The 20,400-nt window shown below is 42.2% G+C and overlaps 1 protein-coding gene across 1 annotated transcript in view; it reads right to left on the bottom strand.

The window, feature by feature from the left end:
* Positions 1 to 20,400, bottom strand: part of LHFPL6 (LHFPL tetraspan subfamily member 6) — a 136,864-nt gene that overhangs the window by 8,759 nt on the left and 107,705 nt on the right. Inside the window, exon 3 of the mRNA XM_048933546.1 lies at positions 5,527 to 5,625. Within this exon, the coding sequence (XP_048789503.1) occupies positions 5,527 to 5,625 (99 nt within the window). The remainder of the gene's footprint in view (positions 1 to 5,526; positions 5,626 to 20,400) is intronic.

Genomic DNA, 20,400 nt, shown 5'->3' with positions numbered 1-20,400 from the left:
AGGGAAGGGGATGTTCCCAGCCTCAGAAGGATGGCATGAACTCAAACAAGCACAGAAGGCAGGTCAGGCAGGCTGTGGCAGCATCCACAGGGTGGATAGGCAGGGCATGGCATGCCTACAGCCACACCTGAGTCCTGCCAGCACTTACTGCCAGATCTGTGATTTTCACCACCTTTATTAGCAAATAAAAGCATCATGAAACTCAAAGATAAGCCCTGAAAGTAGTTTGAACAGCAAATAGCGATCCTTCTGTGTGGGATCTTCCTTAGCACAAATGATCACCAGTGGAAAATAAAACAGATCTATGGCATATACAACATAAAGAGTAATGTCTCATAAAAAGAGGTGGGATATCAAAAATTCAGGCTAAACCCTGGCTGCCTAGCACACTGCATTTCCTCAAAGGAAGACTATACTTTATTTTATTTTTTTTCCCATACAGTTCAACTTAAAATTTGAGGTTTCTCTTAAATTAAGTGTCTTCATTCTTTCAGGTTAATATCATTTCATACCTCTGGTGGTAGGGGAGTGGCAGCCAGAGGTGAGATGAAATTTCCTAAGGCACCTAAAGTGGCATGAGTCATCAATGTTTAAACAAGTGAATCTCACTCTAGATAAGCATTTTGCTGTTTGGGCATTTGGGTATTGTTCATGTGTTGCTATTTTACCAGATGCCAACCAAGGCTTGATTTTATGAATTATGCTGAACATGTCCTGTCCTCTCCGACACTTTCTGTGGGATTTAGCTGTCTCCACACCCATCGCAACAGAGATGAGCATGAAACAATTGAGGAACCTCTGCATGGGCAACAAGGGAAACTGATGGCCTGAAATAAAGTCTCTTGTTGAGTTTAGACATTCAACCCCAATGCTAACGTAAACTCACATATATACACCAGCATAGTCTTAAAAAAGCATTCAAGTTCAGAAGGCTTCCTATCAAAGTAGGAGTTTTGCAAAATGTAGATGCATTTTCATATATCTGGTGCAGCCTTCACTTTAATGCAGACTCACTTTAACGTTCATTCCCTCGCTTTAAAGAATTTCCTGCTTAAAAAGAAGTTTTTTTTTGAGCTGTTATTCTTGTGTGGTACAGTTAGAAATGAAAACAAAACAGGATATGAGCCTCTCAAGCTCAGCAAAATTGAACGTATGCTACGTGTTATAGAGGTACTTGCTTTGAGGAAATTGCCTGCAAGTTCCTTTAGCAGGCCACAAGATTCTGCAGATCTGACTCACATTCACACCCTTCGGTCAGCAGCTGTGTAGTGCTGAGGATGATGTGCCACAGCAGTGCTGTTCTGAATGGGCTCACGGGTGACTCCGGTGTGCACATAATGCAGCATAACAGCAACAGCTTGCGTGGTGACAAGAGATGATGACTGTGAGCCTTTCTCAGGGATTTGGAAAAAAAGAAAGGCAGTCAAATTATCATGTGTACTGGTATTTTTGTAACTCCAGTCTCTATCTAAGGTAATGATAATTAGACAAAAGACTTTCAGTCAGTCACTTGACTGATATGATATGAGTTTAAAACATGACCATCCTTTTCCTCTCACCCTTATTTATTATTATTGCCATCCTTGTAGGAGTTTCCAGCCTAAAAATAGCAGAAGAAGAATTCTCTGCTTCACAGACTGATGTTTCGGTGGGAACTCAGCTGCACCTATGATCTTAGATGGCCACAGTATGGAACGGGGCCCCAGTGCCTCCATACAGGTCTCACCAGATCGCAGGGACTTGGGAATCATAACAGAGATCTGGAAATACCACAACAAGCTTGCTGCAACAAGGTTTACTAGGAATCATTGGTCATAGTCCTAGTTTATCATTGTGTTCTTTTCACTGTGGCAAAAACAGATTGCTAGAGATGAGCAGACAGCAGGTCCTTCTATGGGTGTGCCAGTCTGTCTATTTACAGAGGTTACTCCTCTCCTCATTAGCAAAACAGCTCATCTATTGAATGCAATTTAATCAACAAATGGGGTTATCCTTGGCAGGGTATCTTCAACTGAAGAATGACTCTCCTTTGTAGAGATCAAATTGTACAAACACTTTTATTTGATCAAAAAAATTAGACCAATTAAATGCACATTTGCTAAGTAAACCATTTGGATGTAGTTCACTTAAAAAAAAAAAAAAATCAAATGAATATCCAATGTTAAAGAGAGCAGCAAACCAGTGGGCATGTCACAATGTCAGCTCAGTTTTCTAGAAGAGAATATCCTAATCCACTTACACATAAACAAAAATCCTGCTGCCTTTTTAAGTACTTCCTCCAGATAGACACAAAAAATGTGTTTGTTTGATGGGTACAGAGGAAGGGGCTCCCATCTTCACAATCTGGGCTATCTCACCACTATTTAGAAAGCCTATCACTCTAAAGCCTTTTCAGAATGCATGAAGAGATAGAGAATAACACCTTATTTAGCGCACCCACTAAGGATTAGGCTTTTTATGGGTTCTTAGCATCACTATTTATTTCTTCTATCTAGTTATGAGCATGTTACAGAGGTAATTTTGTCAAGCCATTTTCATTTAATAGCTAATTTTAAACGTTTCTGGTTAGCATTACATTTTAGGTAGCACAATTCCCCTGCTTCACAAGTGAGTTCTTGCAGTCCCTTCTCTGCTCCTTCCTCTTGTCCTTCTCATTCTCTTATGATGTAAATGCAGCTCCTGGTTTATTTTTTTCAACCTCCAATATCAAGATTCATTTCATTTTGCAGGTCCCCAGAAAATCTTACCAGTTGCTGAACCCCTATCTTTACTGGCTCTGTGGTCAAACCTGGTGAGCTTTGAGCCTCCTTTACTAATGTACATATTCACCATGGCCCACTTCATCCTGATCAGCATCCCTTTGAACATCCTCCCCTTTGAAAGTAACCACATGCACCAAATGAGGATCCTGTTGCCATTCTTAGCAGCACACATGGCAGCAGAAGGAGCAAGACTAGCACTCCCATTGCCACCATTTACCCCACCAGCCCAGGGCTCATGGCAGCTTACCTTTCGCAGGGGCAGATTAGGAATGCAGTGCATGTATGTGTGGTTCTTGAGGCAACTCATTTCACAGACTCAGAAATAGAAAGCATATCATTGCAGCTTAATCAAATTAAATATTCAAATGAAAGCAATAATTACTAAAATTTGTCTTGAGACTGGGTGAGATTAAGTCTTTGAAACATCATTTTTGTTCTGCTGGCTATAATGAGTAAACTAGTCTCTAATGATGCAGAAAAGACTGGAGGGTTTGGGTTATCACCAATGGAGAGATATATATCAAATGAGATGAGCAGCGTGGCCATTAAAAAGCCCTTGGACAGTACCTCTGCCTTACAAATGACTTTGATAACAGCATCAACAAGGCACTGACATTAACTTAAAAAAATCCTAGACACACATTTAAATTCACTGCCAGTCTATATGGAAAAGAAATAGTTCAGTGGCAGAGCTGCCTGGTGAAAATTACTACATCGGGTTTCAGCTCTCATTATAATCTGTTAATTAATGTGTTAACACAAGATTCCTGAAGATCAGCAAGACCAGCACTACCATCAAGTCTAGGCATGCAAAACACATGCCCTGCACAGGTCCAGAAAATACAATAGGAGTACACATCTTCACAGTTAACATTGTATGTCCCCTGTTCATGGTCTTTATGTATACAAGGAGGAAAAGCTGAAATCTTTCATGTGAATTCCTTCACTGTTTTAAATGGGGAAACGGCTCAATTTATAAAAATAAATGAATGGGTCAAGAATCAGATGTAGAAGGTGGTCTTGGCTGTAAGCACAACTGTATTTAAGGTCATAGTTTCATAGAATCATGGAATCATTAAGGTTGGTAAGGATCACTAAGATCATCTAGTCCAGCTGTCATCCCATTACCGCAGCATGTTCCTCAGTGGCACAGTTTGAAGCTGCCTAAGTGGATTTTCAGAAAAATAACCAGGAATAGTAACACTTTTCTGCACCCTGAGGAGAGCAGTGACTGAAGCCTGGGAAGGGGCAGGCTGTCACGAGCTACAAGTAGGCACTGCAGGAGCAACCTTTCATGCCATTTCATGCTTGGCATGCATGCACCCATGAGAGGCCAAATGGGCTGGTGAGGAACCGATCCAGACTTCTGGAAAGGACTGACTAAAACCAAACCCAGCTATTCCTTGCAACAGCTGCTGTCTTCTTGGTTTTTCTACTGTATTCACTTTCCATGGATCCAGGAATCTGTGAGATACTATTTTTCTGCTAGTTAACTATATGTTTGTGTTCGCATAGCTATCACATGCATATTTTTCAAGTATTAAGTGCAAATAAAAAAATTAAAAAAAATTGCAGGAACTTTTTATACTTCATTGAAAGAAAATATTAATAGTACAGAAGGATATTAAAGTTCAGAAAACAAGGTAAAGCTTCTAGGGCACATTACACATCCCCTGGATCCCCTGGGTGACTTCCAAATCATAGAATCATAGAATGTTTTGGGTTGTTAAGGAACGTTAAAGAACATCTGGCTCCAATCCCAACGCCATGGACCAGGACACCTTCCCCTAGCTGGAAGAAACATCTGTAACATAGATTTTGTCCACTGTTCTTTGCACTGGAGTTACTGAGAGGCTTCTACGAGCCACGCACGCACAGCTATGGAAAGAGTTTCTAACAGCAGCCACAAGGCTTAGTTCATAGTGTCTGGGAATGGGGAGCTGTGTGAATGCTTTCTTGGAAACTGGAGCTCAGTGTGCATAGATGTGGGATGCTCAGTCTCTCCTGCTCCTGCATGAAGATTGCAGGTCCTCTTCTTTCTCAAGTAATGCAGAACTAGAGAGCACTTGCAGAGTAGGAGAGCAGCAGCCACATTCATCCTTCTAGCGTAACAAGGATCTGCATGTTCATTCAAACATCAGATCCCAATCATCTACACTATCTCCCTGCTGGTTGCCTGTCCTCTATCACCCCAGTGATCTCTCTAGAGGTGACTCGTTCTGAACTGTGTGGTTGTGAGCCCAGCTTCACTGCATTTTTGGCTCTCATTTAGTGTCAGCACAGACATTGCTGGTTGCTTGCCTGTGAAAAGGCAGTCACAGGGAACAAGAGTTGTTTACTATCTTCCCAAGGTTGTGTATAACCGAAACCATATTCCCAAGCTTGGATTAGAAGGCCATAGGCATGCCAGACTTCAAAGACCACTAACTGCTGTCACTGTGGATTACCCCAACCTGTGACACGATGACCCTGCCTACCCTGCCAGGATCTCTTGGAGTGTTCACTCACATATTGTAAGACTACTCCATCTGATGTCTTAAATATAAATACACGTACATTTATTTATTATATTTTATAATATTCTGCTGGAAAATATTTTCAGGAAACCACCCTGCCTTAGCACTACATCAGAAACACACAATATGAGTACCCTATTCTACAAAACTAGGTTACTCCTCCAAACCTGCATTCAGATATTAATTTGCTTTCATGGACAGTGGACAGAAGAGTATAATGCAACTGAAACACTCTGATGGAAACTTACCCAATTCAAACTGGTTGGAAAGGTTGCCACAGGTTTGTCTGACTTCTTCACTGTCCCATCCAAGAGGATAGAGAGCACAACCAGAGCCAATCAACAGACCTACGGAGGGAAGAGAGAGAAGTTTACACAAGCAATTTCCATTAGCTTAAACACAGGCTAGAAGTCAAGCTGCCACTGAGGAATATCTGATTTAAAAAGCAGCAATTTTTATCCTGAAAACAGTAGGAAATCATTTGATCTTGTATTGCTGCATTCTGGTTTTCCAGCTGCTTAGTGTGCTGGAGGTAGCTGGGGTGGCTCAGCACCAGATGCCAGCCTCAGCTTCTGGAGCTGCTACCCGGGAGCTTTTAAACTCCCCTTTGACTCTGCTGAACTGCTACATGCACTGCTTGGAGAGCTCAACACAGGGTTAAACAAAAGCTGTGTTAATCACAGCATTTACAAGCTGATTGCTTCTGATTAATTAAAACAACAATCAACCAGGGTCTATCATGGTTCCAGCAGGAGAAAGTAAACTGACAGTTGTGCTAATCCCTTGTCATTTTCTTTTGTTTTTCACCGCTTCAAAAGCCAAGGAAGAGTGATTTCATGTCACCTGATCAATTCATACCACAGGTACATGCTGTACATTTTCCTTGTATTATTTCAGCAAAAACAACAGAGCTCTTGAGCCATTCTATCTGTAATTGTGTTTGGCTTAACATTCACAGCATACTTTCTTTCTCCAGTCCTCACACTGTCCAAAACAGATATGCTTGAGCTAAGCAAGCCCTTTCGCAAGATCTTGCTGGGAATCATCCAATGGGCCATGATTATTTTGTAGAAGTGGCATTTTTATCATATTGCATTCTCAGCTGTCATGACAGCAGCTGCCCAAGAGCAGGTGTAGCTGTCAAAGATCTGTTTGTTTGTTTTTTTTAACAAGGACAGCGAATATAGAGAATAACTATATGTGTGCTAAATCATTTAATTCTACCTCCTTTGTCTCAGATCTTCTGTATAAGACTGGAAACAAATCACTACGTAAATAACAGACTGGGTGCTATTTGAAGGATGAAAAGGCAGACAAGACCACAGAAAGTTGGCAGCGTGGATTTTCAGCAGTATCTTTTACCTGTTAAGTAGACTGGAACAGGGTTTCAAGTCCTACAGCCATTGCTGGCAAGCTTTGGGCAAGTCCCTTGGCCTCCTACCACCTCACTTTTCTTCTCCTGACAATAAGAATAAAGGCAACGTGGTTGCTGGCAAAGTGCCTCTGTTATTATGCTCCTACTGCAGCAAAGCCCTGGGTGTGATGGCAGAGGCCCTATGGATGTCACACCTGTCTGCTAAGAGTCCAGAGAGTGATTCTGACTCAGAGCCTGGGCTTAGCTGTGCATTTCTACAGCCTCTATCCTCACAATACCTCAATTTTTTATACTGCTGACACTCCTGTAAGATACAGAAATCACTTCCTTATATTCCTGACTTGCTGATGCAAAGAAGCTTTATCCCACCTTTCTCCACGTTTTGATGCTCTTAGCACCTTAGCTGTAACCAAAGGAACAGTAGCCCCTCCAAGCACACCTGTTACTGTTCACGGCCCAGTGTTCACTCCTCCTTAGATCTTCTTGCTACTCTAGTTTACTTCTTTCCCTTATTCAACAGACACTGCCTGTTCCTCTCTCCATCCCTACACAGCGTAACAGAAAATAAATCATTGAGGCAACCCCTCTCAAGTGGAACATTCACTCAGCAGCTGTGAAGGCAGAGCAGCAATTAAGGCCACATGAATGCTAGACCTTTCAGGACTTTGCTTGGCCTAGATGTGGTTGCTTCTAATCTTCTCACTACCAGCTCCCACAGTATGATCTGATTTTTTTCCCCAGGGCTGCAGAGCTGACAGAAGCTGGTAGAATCCATGTAAATGAGAGTGCCTTCTCATTAAGTTCTCTGGAAGGATGTTTCTCACACAAGAGAACTTAGGCCTCTTATTAACAAATATAGACTCAAAACTGTTAAAGACAGCTTAAGATTTTTGCAGAAATACATAACTGATTCTCATGTGCACTGCTAGAGCAAGAAGGTCACTGTGAAGCAATTACAGCATAGCTGATGTGCTAGGAGTGGGCAGGACCTACAGGGCAAGAAGGAACTTCACTACTGATGATAAGGAAGTCTGGGGAAGACAGAATGAGCTCCTGAACATGAAAGGCAGTTGATGGACAGTGTTATCCCCATGTTGGCTGTGACACAGAATCATGGAATTACAGAATCATTAAGGTTGGAAAGGACCACTAAGATCACTAAGTCCAACATGTGATCCAACATGCTGCATCTGCATGGCTCTTGAACACCTGCAGGGGCAGTAACATCCCACAGGCTGCCTGGTAATATCCAAGCAGACCAGCTCAGAAAGCTGCACGACTGTGTGCATACAATGGTGTGGATCTGTCCCGTTGTTTTCAGTAGCATTCTGCATGACTGCAACAAAGCTGGTACCACTACAGTCTCAATAGGCAGTGAATCTGGGAACTGGCATTTCAATTCCCTTATTTTATGTAATACAAGTGTGAAGTACGCCAAAAGGCCGTAACGTTAATGAGACTTGGATAAGAGCACTTTAGTTCCTTCCTCCCCTTCCAGTCAATCCACTCATGTTTGTAAGCAACTAAACGTGTGGATCAGACCTTGGGAAAGCAGAAAGACTGCATGCTATTATCTCTAATAATCCATACACGTGCTCACAGCCAATTTGTTTAATCAGAGACCGTAGTTTCTGTGGAACAGCTGCAACCTCTATTTAAATGTTTAAGTTAAATACAAGGGCCACAAAGCCAGCGGATATCATTAAGCTAATTATGCTGCTTCAGTAGAGAGAGGTGACCAGTTTAGTTCACCAGTCACACCCTGTCCTGCCCCATGTTAATGAATTTGGGCAGTTACGCTACTCAGGACACCACACCCGTCTCTACAGCTGCTTAAAATGCTTAGGATGCCTAGAGCATTCCTTAAGAAAGGGGAGGGAAAAAGCCACTGTGCTGTAATTACCATCATGTGTCATCTTTCATTATCCACTGCAGTCGTTTAAAGTAAGACAAAGGGGAGGGAAATAAGCAGGTCCCTAAATGGCAGCTTTACCAATGGGGCTGCAGCTCAGAAGTGCCTGTTGGATGGGGCTGGGTGGCAGTGGAGGTGCTGGTGGCACTTGGCTGCTGTTTGGTGTGCTGTATCATGTGCCCTCTCTCTCTCTTTTTTTATTTATATATATTTTTTACATTCAGGAACAAAAAGAGCTGCTTAACACTGTGCAGAGCCTGAGGATCTGTGATGCACTGCTGTTGCAAGCATCGTGACTTAAACACAGCCAATTACAGTAATGCAAAGTTGGTATTAAGTGCTTGGCTCCAAGACTTAGCCATTTTTGTTCTTTGTATAGCTCATGAAGGGAGCTGGATGTCTTCAGAAAGAGAGCTAAAACCAGCCTATATGCAAAATGAGGAGCTGTTCAGACTCTCACAAAACAGAACATTGGAGCTTATAAAAACACTGTGTGAATGCTCTGCCCTATGGCCACTGCTGTGACTTTACCTTCGGCTGTGAGAGCCCTCCCGGCTGACCACACTGACCTTAAATGAGCGGAGTCCCCAAGTACTATTAGCTGTGAAACTACAAACCAGGGGAGTGGATGGTTCAATAGCAAACTACCCGGAGTGATCCTCGTCCTTCCCAGATTGCCCCACCTGTCACTCTTGCTGAAGGAATAGTGCATGATCATACTTTAGTAATGCTTAGCATCTAGAAGACAATCTTGTTTGTCTGAAGGTGCTATTGAAAATAATTGCCTGTGGCAATTATGCATATGGATGATGCTACTGAGCAGGGGGTGGCGGGAAGGGGACAGTAATTACATTAGTGGCTTGGCTTCATCTCTGAAGTGATAAAGACATGATTTGTGGCATGTAGCAATCAGCTTGTTCCAAGAGGTAAAATATCAACCACTATTAATAACATCAGGAACGGCAATTCTCAAACAGTAAGTACAGAAGGATTAATAAAACGGGAGACGTTAACCAGATTTGCCTCCATCATTGCACTCAGAAAGGCCAACAAAGATGGGGAGAAGCTAATGCACAAGAGCTGAAGGTTGCAAATCCCTGTGGCTGGCAGTCCTCAGCCTGCTACTGTGGGAGCCTCACTCAAAGTGATGTGCCTCCATAACTCTTGTAGGCATCACACAATAAATGAATTGTCTGTAACTCTTCTAGCAGTCCATAGCTTACAAATCCTGCTTTGCAGGCTCAGTTCTTTCCCTTGCTTCTTGAAGGCAGAGCATGCACAGTTCTTACTTGCCCCATTTCTGTTCTGTTACCAGCCCACTTGCTCACTGCATCCCCAAAAGTCCATTAAATAAAGCTAAGCCTTCCTTAGAGTCCTCTCTTCTCCCTTGGAATTCAGATAAATCTGAAGGGAGGAAAACCCATCAGTTTGATCAATACAAAGAGGTTGTGATGGCAGTAAATGGGGCACTTAGCTTCAGACTTAGCCTCCGAGTCTTGTGGCTAGAAAATGCGTTTTCAAATGGGAACAGAACCCATGATGATTTTCCTTGATTATGGCCTTTTTAAGAGCCTGCAGTGCTTTCTAGATGGGCACTGGAAATTGTTTTCCTCTTTGTACTTCCCAGTTACAGCTATCCTCTACCAGCCAGACTGCCTGCACCATGGCCAGCAGCAGGGGACTGCCTGACTGTGATCTCCTGGGATGCCCTGCCTCCAGAAAGGAACCCAGAAACACTGTGGAAACCCATCTACAAACATAAAAGCATGATTCATGCACAGATGAGAGAAAACGAAAGCAAAACCTTTTGTGCCTTTTGAGCAGCCCCTTTCTAGTGGGAAAATTCATCTTAAAAATATGTTTGTCCTTCCTTTCCTCTTCTGCTTTTTCTCCTTTCGTTTTTGGATCTGACCAAAAAGAAACTTTTTTATTTTCCTAGGCATCTCTAATGAGTACTGCTCAGATCTGACAGATATTCAGGCCATCTGGACATGCTGACAGACAATAATTTGGAAGTCATCCCTTTCAAGACCATTTCAGTGATGATTTTTCCTTTCACATTTTTTCTCCATTAGCTGCTCTGAACCTTCAAGGATGATAAAAAGTTTTCACATTCCCATCTGTCACTTGAAGGTACAGTAATATCTACAAGGAAAACAAAACCAATTTTTCAGTGAGGCACAGACTTTGGCTCTTTGGTTCTTGTGACTTACAAGCTCTCCTCACTGTAATGGTTTTAAAGCTAGAAAAACTTTACCTGCTAGAAAAGTGAGCCCGCAGCATGAGAATAAAAGTGAGCTGGCACATGAAGACTATCTGCTGCTCTGAGATGTACCTCAGGCAACAAACAATAGGGTTTAAAATGAATAGGTTAAAAACCGTTATTTGAAATGCTTAGAAGAAACAGATTCTGAGGTCTCTGCTCAGGGAAGTCAACCAAGCAACAACAGCAGAGGGTACAATTGCATATAACATGAAAGAATTCAATGAGGGAGTCACTTGTCTGGGTGTCCATACAGGCATCAGAAGCACAGAGCGGTGGGGAAAGGGGTACACTGATGGAGATGGCTTTTATGTTGCCCTGGACTTCCAGCTCTCTTCACAAGGGCCACGGGATGGGAGAGGGGAAAACAGTTCAGGGCTTCACTCAAAGTGAAGAAACAGAGAAGTGAGAAGAGTGGAGAAATCACAGATTTGCTAATAAACAGAAGTGAATGAGTGTCATTTCATAAAGGCACAAATGTCAAGGCAAAGCCCTTCAAAATCGGTTCTGGGATGCAGCTCCCACCACCTCCAAACACTGAAAATCACCCCCTGAAGTACTTCTTGCAGCTAGATTTTATAAAGCAGCAGTAAACATATTCCACAGTCTGCATGGGTTGGCACTAGATAATAGAATACCCAAGAGTTTAATCCTACTTTATGTATGCAGGAGGAGGAGTAATATGATTTTTGAGAACTAGTTGAATTACAACGTCTGCTGGATATTTCACTAAAAAGTTCTTTATTACTATTTATCATACAGCACTATTCACCAGCATGGAGATTTAGAGAGATCTAAGAAAACAGTCAGCTGTTTGTGCAAGTTTCATATTACTAGTTATGATTAAGTGAGGCTAAGACAGACTCCTGACTGATAGTGGATGCTGTCCAAAGGCTACACCAACAGATAAGAGAATGAATATCCACTGAAGCAGGGGCTCCAGGCTAACACCCTTACTATCTGATCACAGTCTCTTTCTTCATCCTCTCAGCCAACAAAGATACAAGTATTTGGTACCAAGTAGGGCATCCTTCAGATAGATCCACAGGTCCCGGGGGATGAGAAACAACAGTTCTAATTTGGAAAAATAAAAATAAAAGAAGGCTTTCACTGTAGCAGTTTCTCCTTAACAATGAGTGTTAGATGTGAGCATTTAGGTATGAGACATTCTAGCATCACCAGGTGTTTTCCTTTGTGCTTCATTTAGTGTGCGCTAGTGGAAGAGTTAAGTGGGAAGATATCATGAACCCTCCAGTATTTGGCCACAAGGCACAGCACTAAGCAGTTCGGATAAGCCTAGACTTAGCAGCTTCTGTTTGCTAAAGAGGAGGTAAGAAAGTGATTATCATGGTCATGATCACAGACTGGTCCTGCTTTAGGCACAAGGTTGAACTATATGACCTCCTGATCCCCTGCTACCTCTAAGACTTCAGAAAACTGTTTTTCCATCTTTCAGGCGCTTCTGCTTAAGGCAATCAGTCATATTCAAGTCATATGTATGTGCAGAACTCTACAAACATCTGAGCGGGAAGCTAGTAGTACACATGGTATATTAAACCTATAAAGATGCCTCTGTGTGAGCACGTTAATTTAGGCCCTTGTTAGTGGAAGGAGTCTAAGAAGGTATATTTTGCAGCCCAAAGAACACATACAAATTGGTCTGTGTCTGGAACACATCCAAGCTTACCTTGCTGTAAGACAGCAAAGATACTCACATGGGACTGGAAGACATAACACAGAAGTGCCTGGGAAAGACTGTCCCCCTTGGACTGGCAGGATAACAGACATCTCAAATGAGGTCAGTCACTCAGTTGTGCTCTACCAGCAATACTGACTCTGAGTGGGATTTGGCTGTCCAAGCACAATCTCTTCTATCAGTTCGAGCATTGTTCAGCATCTCACTTGGCCTCCAGCTGCCGGTCCAGAGAAGTGCAAGACTCCCATGAATCCTCTGTCACACATGCCAGCCCAAGCAGAGGTCTTCTGGACCCCAGGGTATCTCTAATATCTCTAACGCATCCAGATGTGGAATCTAATGAATTTTACTTATTTATCAGTTGATCTTAATGTAAGTTTAGAAATCTATCTGAGGGGAAAATATCCGTATTGTAAGCACCTTAAAAAACTGTATGAATCCATAAGTAAAACCTGCCTCAAGTTACCTATGCTTTATTTTGTACTTTATCTTTCTGCCCTCATTCTGCTCTGAAAATGCAAATACACAGAATCACAGAATTGTAGGGGTTGGAAGGGATCTCCAGAGATCATCGAGTCCAACCCCCTGCCAAAGCAGGTTCCCTACAGCAGGTCGCACAGGTCGGCATCCAGGCAGGTCTTGAACATCTCCAGAGAAGGAGACTCCACCACCTCCCTGGGCAGCCTGTTCCAGTGCTCCGTCACCTCACTGTAAAGAAGTTCTTGCGCTTATTTGTGCAGAACTTCCTATGCTGCAGTTTCTGGCTGTTCCCCCTTGTCCTGTCTCCACTCACCACTGAAAACAGTCCAGCCTCGCCATTCTGCCCCCCACACCTTAGATATTTATAGACCTGGATCAGGTCCCCTCTCAGTCTTCTTTTCTCAAAGCTAAACAGACCCAGTTCACTCAGCCTTTCCTCATAGGAGAGATGCTCCAGGCCCTTCACCATCTTTGTGGCCCTCCGCTGGACTCTTTCCAAGAGATCCTTGTCTTTTTTGTACTGGGGAGCCCAGAACTGGACGCAGTACTACAGATGAGGTCTTACCAGGGCAGAGTAGAGGGGGAGGATCACCTCCCTCGACCTGCTGGACACGCTCTTTTTAAGGCACCCCAGTAAGCCATTGGCCTTTTTGGCCACAAGGGCACACTGCTGGCTCATGGCCAACCTGTCATCCACCAAATACCCGGATTCCTGTCATAAACCCTTCCTTACTTTATGGAGAGCGACCTGAAAGTTAGAGGACAAGATTAAAAGAAAAAAATGTCTTGCTTTTGGGTGTAAACCTTAATGCTGTATCTTTAAAGGAAGTTATCGCTATGGAAACAAGTTGTTGCTTCAAAATGGTCCTCACCTGTCTCAATTTCTACCACCAATCTACATTACTCAGGACTGCCTTTGGTGAGTCTCTGCATCGTTTCTCACAGAGCTTGTCACAAAGAAACACAATGATTGACATCTCTTGTTCTGGAAAAGATGTGACCTGTTCCAGCTCAAGACAGAGTGAACTGTGAAGTGGAACTGAGATGCTTGAAGAACTCCAGAGAACACAGAAATTTCACTGTCAGCTCATTTTGTTTGGCAAGCCACAATCACTGCTTGTATATTATGAGAAAAAGAAAAAAAAGTCTGATAGTTATCACATGCCATCAGACTTCTTGATGTGACAACCCATCTGTGTGCTCATCCCATCGTTTTGTGGCTCAGAATCAAAGACATGACAGTTCAGAGTCTAGAGCAGCATATGGCATATGACATAGTGTATTTAAATAGAAGTCACTCAATTAGAAACACAGGGATGCCTAATATAATTAATAAAAAGTACTTCAATAACTATCTTCTCAGGATACAGAATTCTCCATGTAGTAGTCATAGTAGTTAAAAACCAGCCAGAAAGTCTGTGCCAAGCTCTAAGGATTTCCTAGAACACAAACTGATCCCATGGTGGACCGCGAGGAGAGAAGTAAGGAAATGTATTCCGTGTCAGTGAAGATGCCTAACTGGACAGAATGGATAAATGGGCAGGCATCACCACAACATTTCAACACAAACTTGGTAGACTAAAATTGTTTAGAAGTGCTCAGGAAAAGTCTAAAGCAGGAATTCAGCCCAAGTCTCCTGAACATCACCACAACAGTGTTATCTATACATTATCCCATCATTTGGAAATAAATACATTAAATCCCACAAAATTGCTTTTCCATTTCTATTAGGCCAATAATCTGTGAAAAATAATAGTTTGTAGATGCTGGATAAAGCAACAAATCTATCCAGCTAATTCCTTCACTTTGATGGCAGGTCACCAAAATGAGATGGAGCTGATGCAAAACATATACCCAGTAGGGGAATGCTACATACCAGGCCTCCTCCTCATTAATCTTGAAGACTACTATTGTTTATTTTTCAGTTTATTTTACTTCTGTTGAGTTGTCCACAAACCATGGATTACTGGAAGATCAGCTTACTAAAATCTCTGCCACAGTCAAGACCTGTGGCAGAAAATAGCATTTTCAGTGCATCAATTGCAGATCCCCTGGCAAACCATGTTGGATTTTCAAGCAAGTTTGCACAAGCAATGAAGCAATCTATATCTAGTAAAAATAATTGGATTGTTCTGTACTGCTACTGGACAGTCTGCAAGAGCTCTCAAATCAAAGAAGTTTGGAAATGCCCTTCTCCAGAAAAGAAATTTAGAAAGATAAACTACTATAGTGCTGTAAAAGTCAGTGTTAGGTACCAAACACAGCTGAGAATAATTTTCCCCTTTATACTGTTCTCACTGGTGATTCACAGACTTAATCCTTCCTCTACTCTTTAAAAACACACATGTCGGCTCAGTTGGTACACAGGTCCATAGCCATCAAACACATATTTCTACAGCTTACAGCTCTCAGGTGGATATGTCGTAGACAGCTGAAGTGTTATTAAATGCTTGGGAACTGGTGAAGGAGAGGATAGTTTAATTTATTGCTTGCTACAGCGCCTACAACACTTTTTAGCAGCTTTTAATACTGTGCTGCTTGCAGAGCATAGAAACATAGAATCAGAATGGTTTGGGTTGAAAGGGACCTTTAAAACCGTCTAGTTCCAACCCTCTGCTATAGGCAGGGACATCTCCCTCTAGACCAGGTTGCTCAAAGTCCCATCTAGCCTGGCCTTGAATGCTTCCAGAGTGGAAGCATCCACAGCTTCACTGGACAACCTGTTCCAGTGTCTCACCAATCCTACAGTAAAGAGTTTCTTTCTGATGTCTAGTCTAAATCTACTCTCTTCCAGTATAAAACCATTTCCCCTTGTCCTGTCTACATGCCCTTATATGAAGCCCTTCCCCAGCTTTCCCATAGGCCCCTTTCAGGTGCCGGAAGGCCACTATAAGGTTCCCTCAGAGCCTTCTCCTCTCCAAGCTGAAGAGCCCCAGCTCTCTCAGCCTGTCCTTGTAGGAAAGGTGCTCCAGCTCTCTATCATCTTCATGTCATTCCTCTGGACCTGCTTGAACAGCTCCATGTCCTTCTTGTGTTGAGAGCCCCAGAACTGGATGTAGTACTCCAAGTGGGGTCTCACAAAAGCAGTGTAGAAGGGCAGAATCACCTCTCTTGACCTGCTGGTCATAATTCTGTTGGTACAGCCTAGGTTATGGTTGGCCTTCTGGGCTGCAAGCACACATTGCTGGCTTATGTTGAATCTTTCATCAATTGACACCCTCAAATCCTTCTCCTCAGGGCTGCTCTCAAGCCATTCACCACCCAATCTCTATCTGTGCTTGAGATTGCCCTGACCCAGCTGCAGGACCTTGCACTTGACCTTTTTGAACTTCATGAATTTGACGTGGGCCCACCTCTCAAACCTGTTCAAGTCCCTTTGGAAAGTATCCCTTCCCTCTTGTGTATCAACTGTACCATTCAGCTTGCTGTCATCTCCAAACTTGCTGAGGGTGCACCTGATCCCACTGACCACACTGCCTACAAAGACGTTAAACAGCACTGGTTCCAGAAACAATCCTTGAGGAACGCCACTCATCATCAGTCTCAACTTAGACGTTGCACCATTGATCACAACCCTCTGAGTGTGACCATCCAGTCAATTCCTTATCCACTGAGTGGTTCATCAATCAAATCGATTTTTTTCCAACCAGGATGTCATTCAGGACAGTGTCAAACACTGCACAGTTCCAGATAGACTAGCATGCAGTTAAGATCATGAATTGATGTGTGCATGAACACAAGTGTACTCAGTGCATTTTGCCTTTGTGCTGAAATTACAGTGTAAAATTAAAATAAACAGTGTCCAGGCTAAATAATAACAGACTGTGAGCGAAATTATTCATATGGCTTTCCCAGTTAAACTAAAAAAAAAAAACTATTGCCCCTTCTCAGCTACTTTGTTTTCCGTAAGAGAAATGCCAAAGTTTCTCTTTGTGTGGCATGTTGTGCCAAGTTTCAATGTGTGGCACTCAAAATGCCTGTTTCCATACTATCTACTGTCACATTGTTTGCTTGTTTTGCATGATCTTTACATGCTCTGAAGTTTGCTTCATATGACATATATATATATAAAATATATTCAGCAAGTACAAAATATGGAAATTCCTATGCCTTCTTTCCTAAGGAATTCAAGCTCAATAACTGACCCAATTTCCTGAGGAAAAAGTACTCCATCAAGTCAATTTCCCTCAAAGTGGTCCCATTTTTCAGTTTGCTACATGGTGTGATAAATCATAATTTTGGAGAGAAGCTGTAGGTTTTTGCAAATGTATTGCACATCTGCAGCTCAGAAACACTTGGCGCTGCCACTTATCCTCTTCAGAGAGAATCCATATGGACAACCTTATCAGAATCCCAAGCATACTTAAATCTTTTTACTCTAACTAGGTTTGCTTCTCCCACAATGAGCTCTCCAGCTGACCTCTTTAAATCCTCCCCTCCCCTCCCACCTGTGAGTTATCTCAAGGCAACAGAATAATGTCGGTGCACTATCCAGCTCTTTATGTTGACTTTTTCTTTCTTTCTTTCTCCTCTATCATTTAGGAAATTTCTTCATGTACTGAGCATACTTAAACACAAAAGACTTGAAAACCTGGGCTGGAAGCATCCCATGAAGAAGCTGTTTTATCCATCCTTTTGCTTCAAGTCAGGAGAAACTCAGCTAGCTTGTACCTTCCAAAACATAGGTCTGTTTAACCACTTATTAAAGCCTCTCACAATGAAGATCCAATCTTCTTCTAAGAAAACTTGTTCTTCTGTTTCTGTGTCTTTAAAAGAAGCTTTTTTTGTGTTGTCTCACCTAAATCTTTCTTGTGGCAATTAAGTTCGCTTCTCAAATCACAGTCTTAGCTAAGCCCCTACCATGGCTCAAGGAGCATTTATTTTATTCCCCCTTGAAATACCTTTATATGTATTTGTTACCTGGGACAACATCCCCTTGTCTTCTCTCCACCAGCTTTTCCTGCTAGAATTGGCTATTCCGCATAGTCTTCTCTATCCTGAGAAATATTTATGAGTTGCTGTCTAAATTTATTTTCATGAATTTTTCCTTCAAAAGATTAAAAACAATGCCAGAATACAACCAGACCGACCAAATAATGAATCGAACTTACTTCATTCAGCAAAGAGAAGTGAAAAAGAGAGCTAAATCAAGCCAAAGGAAGACATTGAAGGTGATGGTAGCACTAACTAGCAAAACCTTAAAATGAACTATGTGGCTCTTAGAGCTCATTACTATTCTCTCTCCCTAAAATCTTTTAAGAAATGATGCTTACGATTAGCAAAGACTCTCCAAGTACATCTTTGCTATAAAGCCCGTCCTTGATAAAAGTCTATCAGAGCCAGGATGCCATCCCCAGCACTTAACATTTCTGTTCCAATTTACAAGATCATTGGCTTAATGAATTAATACTTGGGAACTGGAACACGCAATAGCTAGATACAAGCATGCACTTTTATTCAGACTTAGGAGTGCTAAGTAGCAATAGCAGCATTAGTTAGACCTCCTACAGGGATTGAGGGAGAATGTAAGCAAAACAGATATAAAGAGAAAATGACCAGGCTATGAGATGAATGTTAGATGGCTGCAGAAGCAATGAATTATGGCACCTAGACTACTGATAGAACTTTTAAGGAGGAGTTACTACGTTTATTCCTCACGTAGTAACTGCTATCTCCATTCCTTGTTCAAAACTGGCTGAGCCCGTGGTACATCCAAGCTCCTTTTTGGCCTTCTATATTCCAGATCTGAAACAGCTGACCTTATTATCAGCACTATGTTTACTTCAATGCAAATAAAACCACCTGCAAGTGTTTCAAAGCCAAAGCTGTTTGACAGAGTCGTGCATTTAGAAGCCCAAGAGTGAAGCTGGGGCTATCTTTCTGGTGTGCAGGCTCTCCTGGTCTGGTTACAGAAGCTCAGCTGCTCTCTCTCCTTTGCCTGTGGTTCCTGCGCTTGGGTCCTGCTTTCATGCAACAGGAGCCTGCTGGAAAATGTTGCCAAGAGTCTCATCCTTAGAGCTTTCCTTGACCCTTTCAACATATGTCAAATATTTACATGCCACCTGTTCTTGTGTGTTAGAGTACTGGAGAACCATAGTAATAGTAAATCCAAAATGGCACAATGAGACCGAGCCCTTTTCATGAAAAAAAAAGGGATTTTACCCATGAATTAAAAAATGTGAGTTCACCTTAGGCTTAGACAAGGGCTGGAGTAGCTATGGCCCCATAAGGGCTATGGGGTATATTTTCAGACATCTCAAAGTCCAGCATACAAAAACATATGTGATCTTCCAGTCCCGGCCTTAGAACCTTATTCATTCATGTAGTGGGGGAAAACTGGCTCCCATGAAATCCATGAGAGTTTTGCCACTGAGTTCAGTGGAGCCAAAGTTTTACCCACAGTCTTTAGGTGTGTATGTAGAGGTGGAAAATGTTGGAAATTGTTCAAAAGCAGGTATATTGCATCCCTGACCTTCCTCAGCTTTCTGATTAAAACTGGAGCACTACTCAGTAACTGCTTTAAAAGGAGTGATATTCCCTCCCTCTAGGATCTGACAGGACTTTTCCTTGTCTAACTTATGTGCTCCAGGGGCAACTCCGCTGCAGCACAAATTATCTCCAGAAGGATCAGAAGAGTCCTAACTAAGTCAGAAGCATGGAGATCACTTTTATCATGGCTTTTCTGAAATGTAAATGTTCATTTTAAAACGAGACCATCACAGCTTCTAGGTCCAGCTGTTCCTCCTTTTTCTTTGTATTTTACTGCCACTGAATCCTTGTTCTGAATTATCAGAACAATAATTAGATTTAGGAAAGGGGGGTCAGTCATTCATATTCCCCTGAGAAGAGAAGATAAAAGTTTCATTTCTGAAAGCTGATGTGCCAACAGCGGATAGTGGGGAATTGGGATTCCTGTTTAACTGCATGGGAGCCTTTAGTAAAGTTTATTAATGAAACAATTTAGATAAACCCCATTTACACATTATTTGTACTAGTATCTTGGCAACTGCTTCTTTGGCATCTTGAACACATCAGGAATTTTAAAGAGGAGGACTCAAATGTTGCCTCAAACTGTAAAAGCTTTGACAGAAGTGGGTCTGGTAATGAGTTTTTTCTCTTTTTCTGCTTCTCCTTTCTCTTCCTCCAACTAAAAACAATTTTCTAATATCCTTGGCATAACTACTTTAATGAAGCATAATTTATTTGATCCTTGCACAGCCCCCTTAGGATTACTTCTTGCAGATAGCCAATTATAAACTCTTACATACTTTATAGCCCTCATTATGTGTGACAGAGGCACACTAATAAATAATGCAAAACCCTTTTCATACCCCGACTACCTTTTGAGAATACAGGGGTCTGGTGTGGAGCGAAAAAAGCACATTGTAATGCATTC

Source organism: Lagopus muta, chromosome 1 (genome assembly GCF_023343835.1).
Source record: "Lagopus muta isolate bLagMut1 chromosome 1, bLagMut1 primary, whole genome shotgun sequence".
NCBI classification, from domain to species: Eukaryota; Metazoa; Chordata; class Aves; order Galliformes; family Phasianidae; genus Lagopus; species Lagopus muta.
Note: the sequence above shows the minus strand (reverse complement) of the source record. Positions and strands in the feature narration are given on the sequence as shown.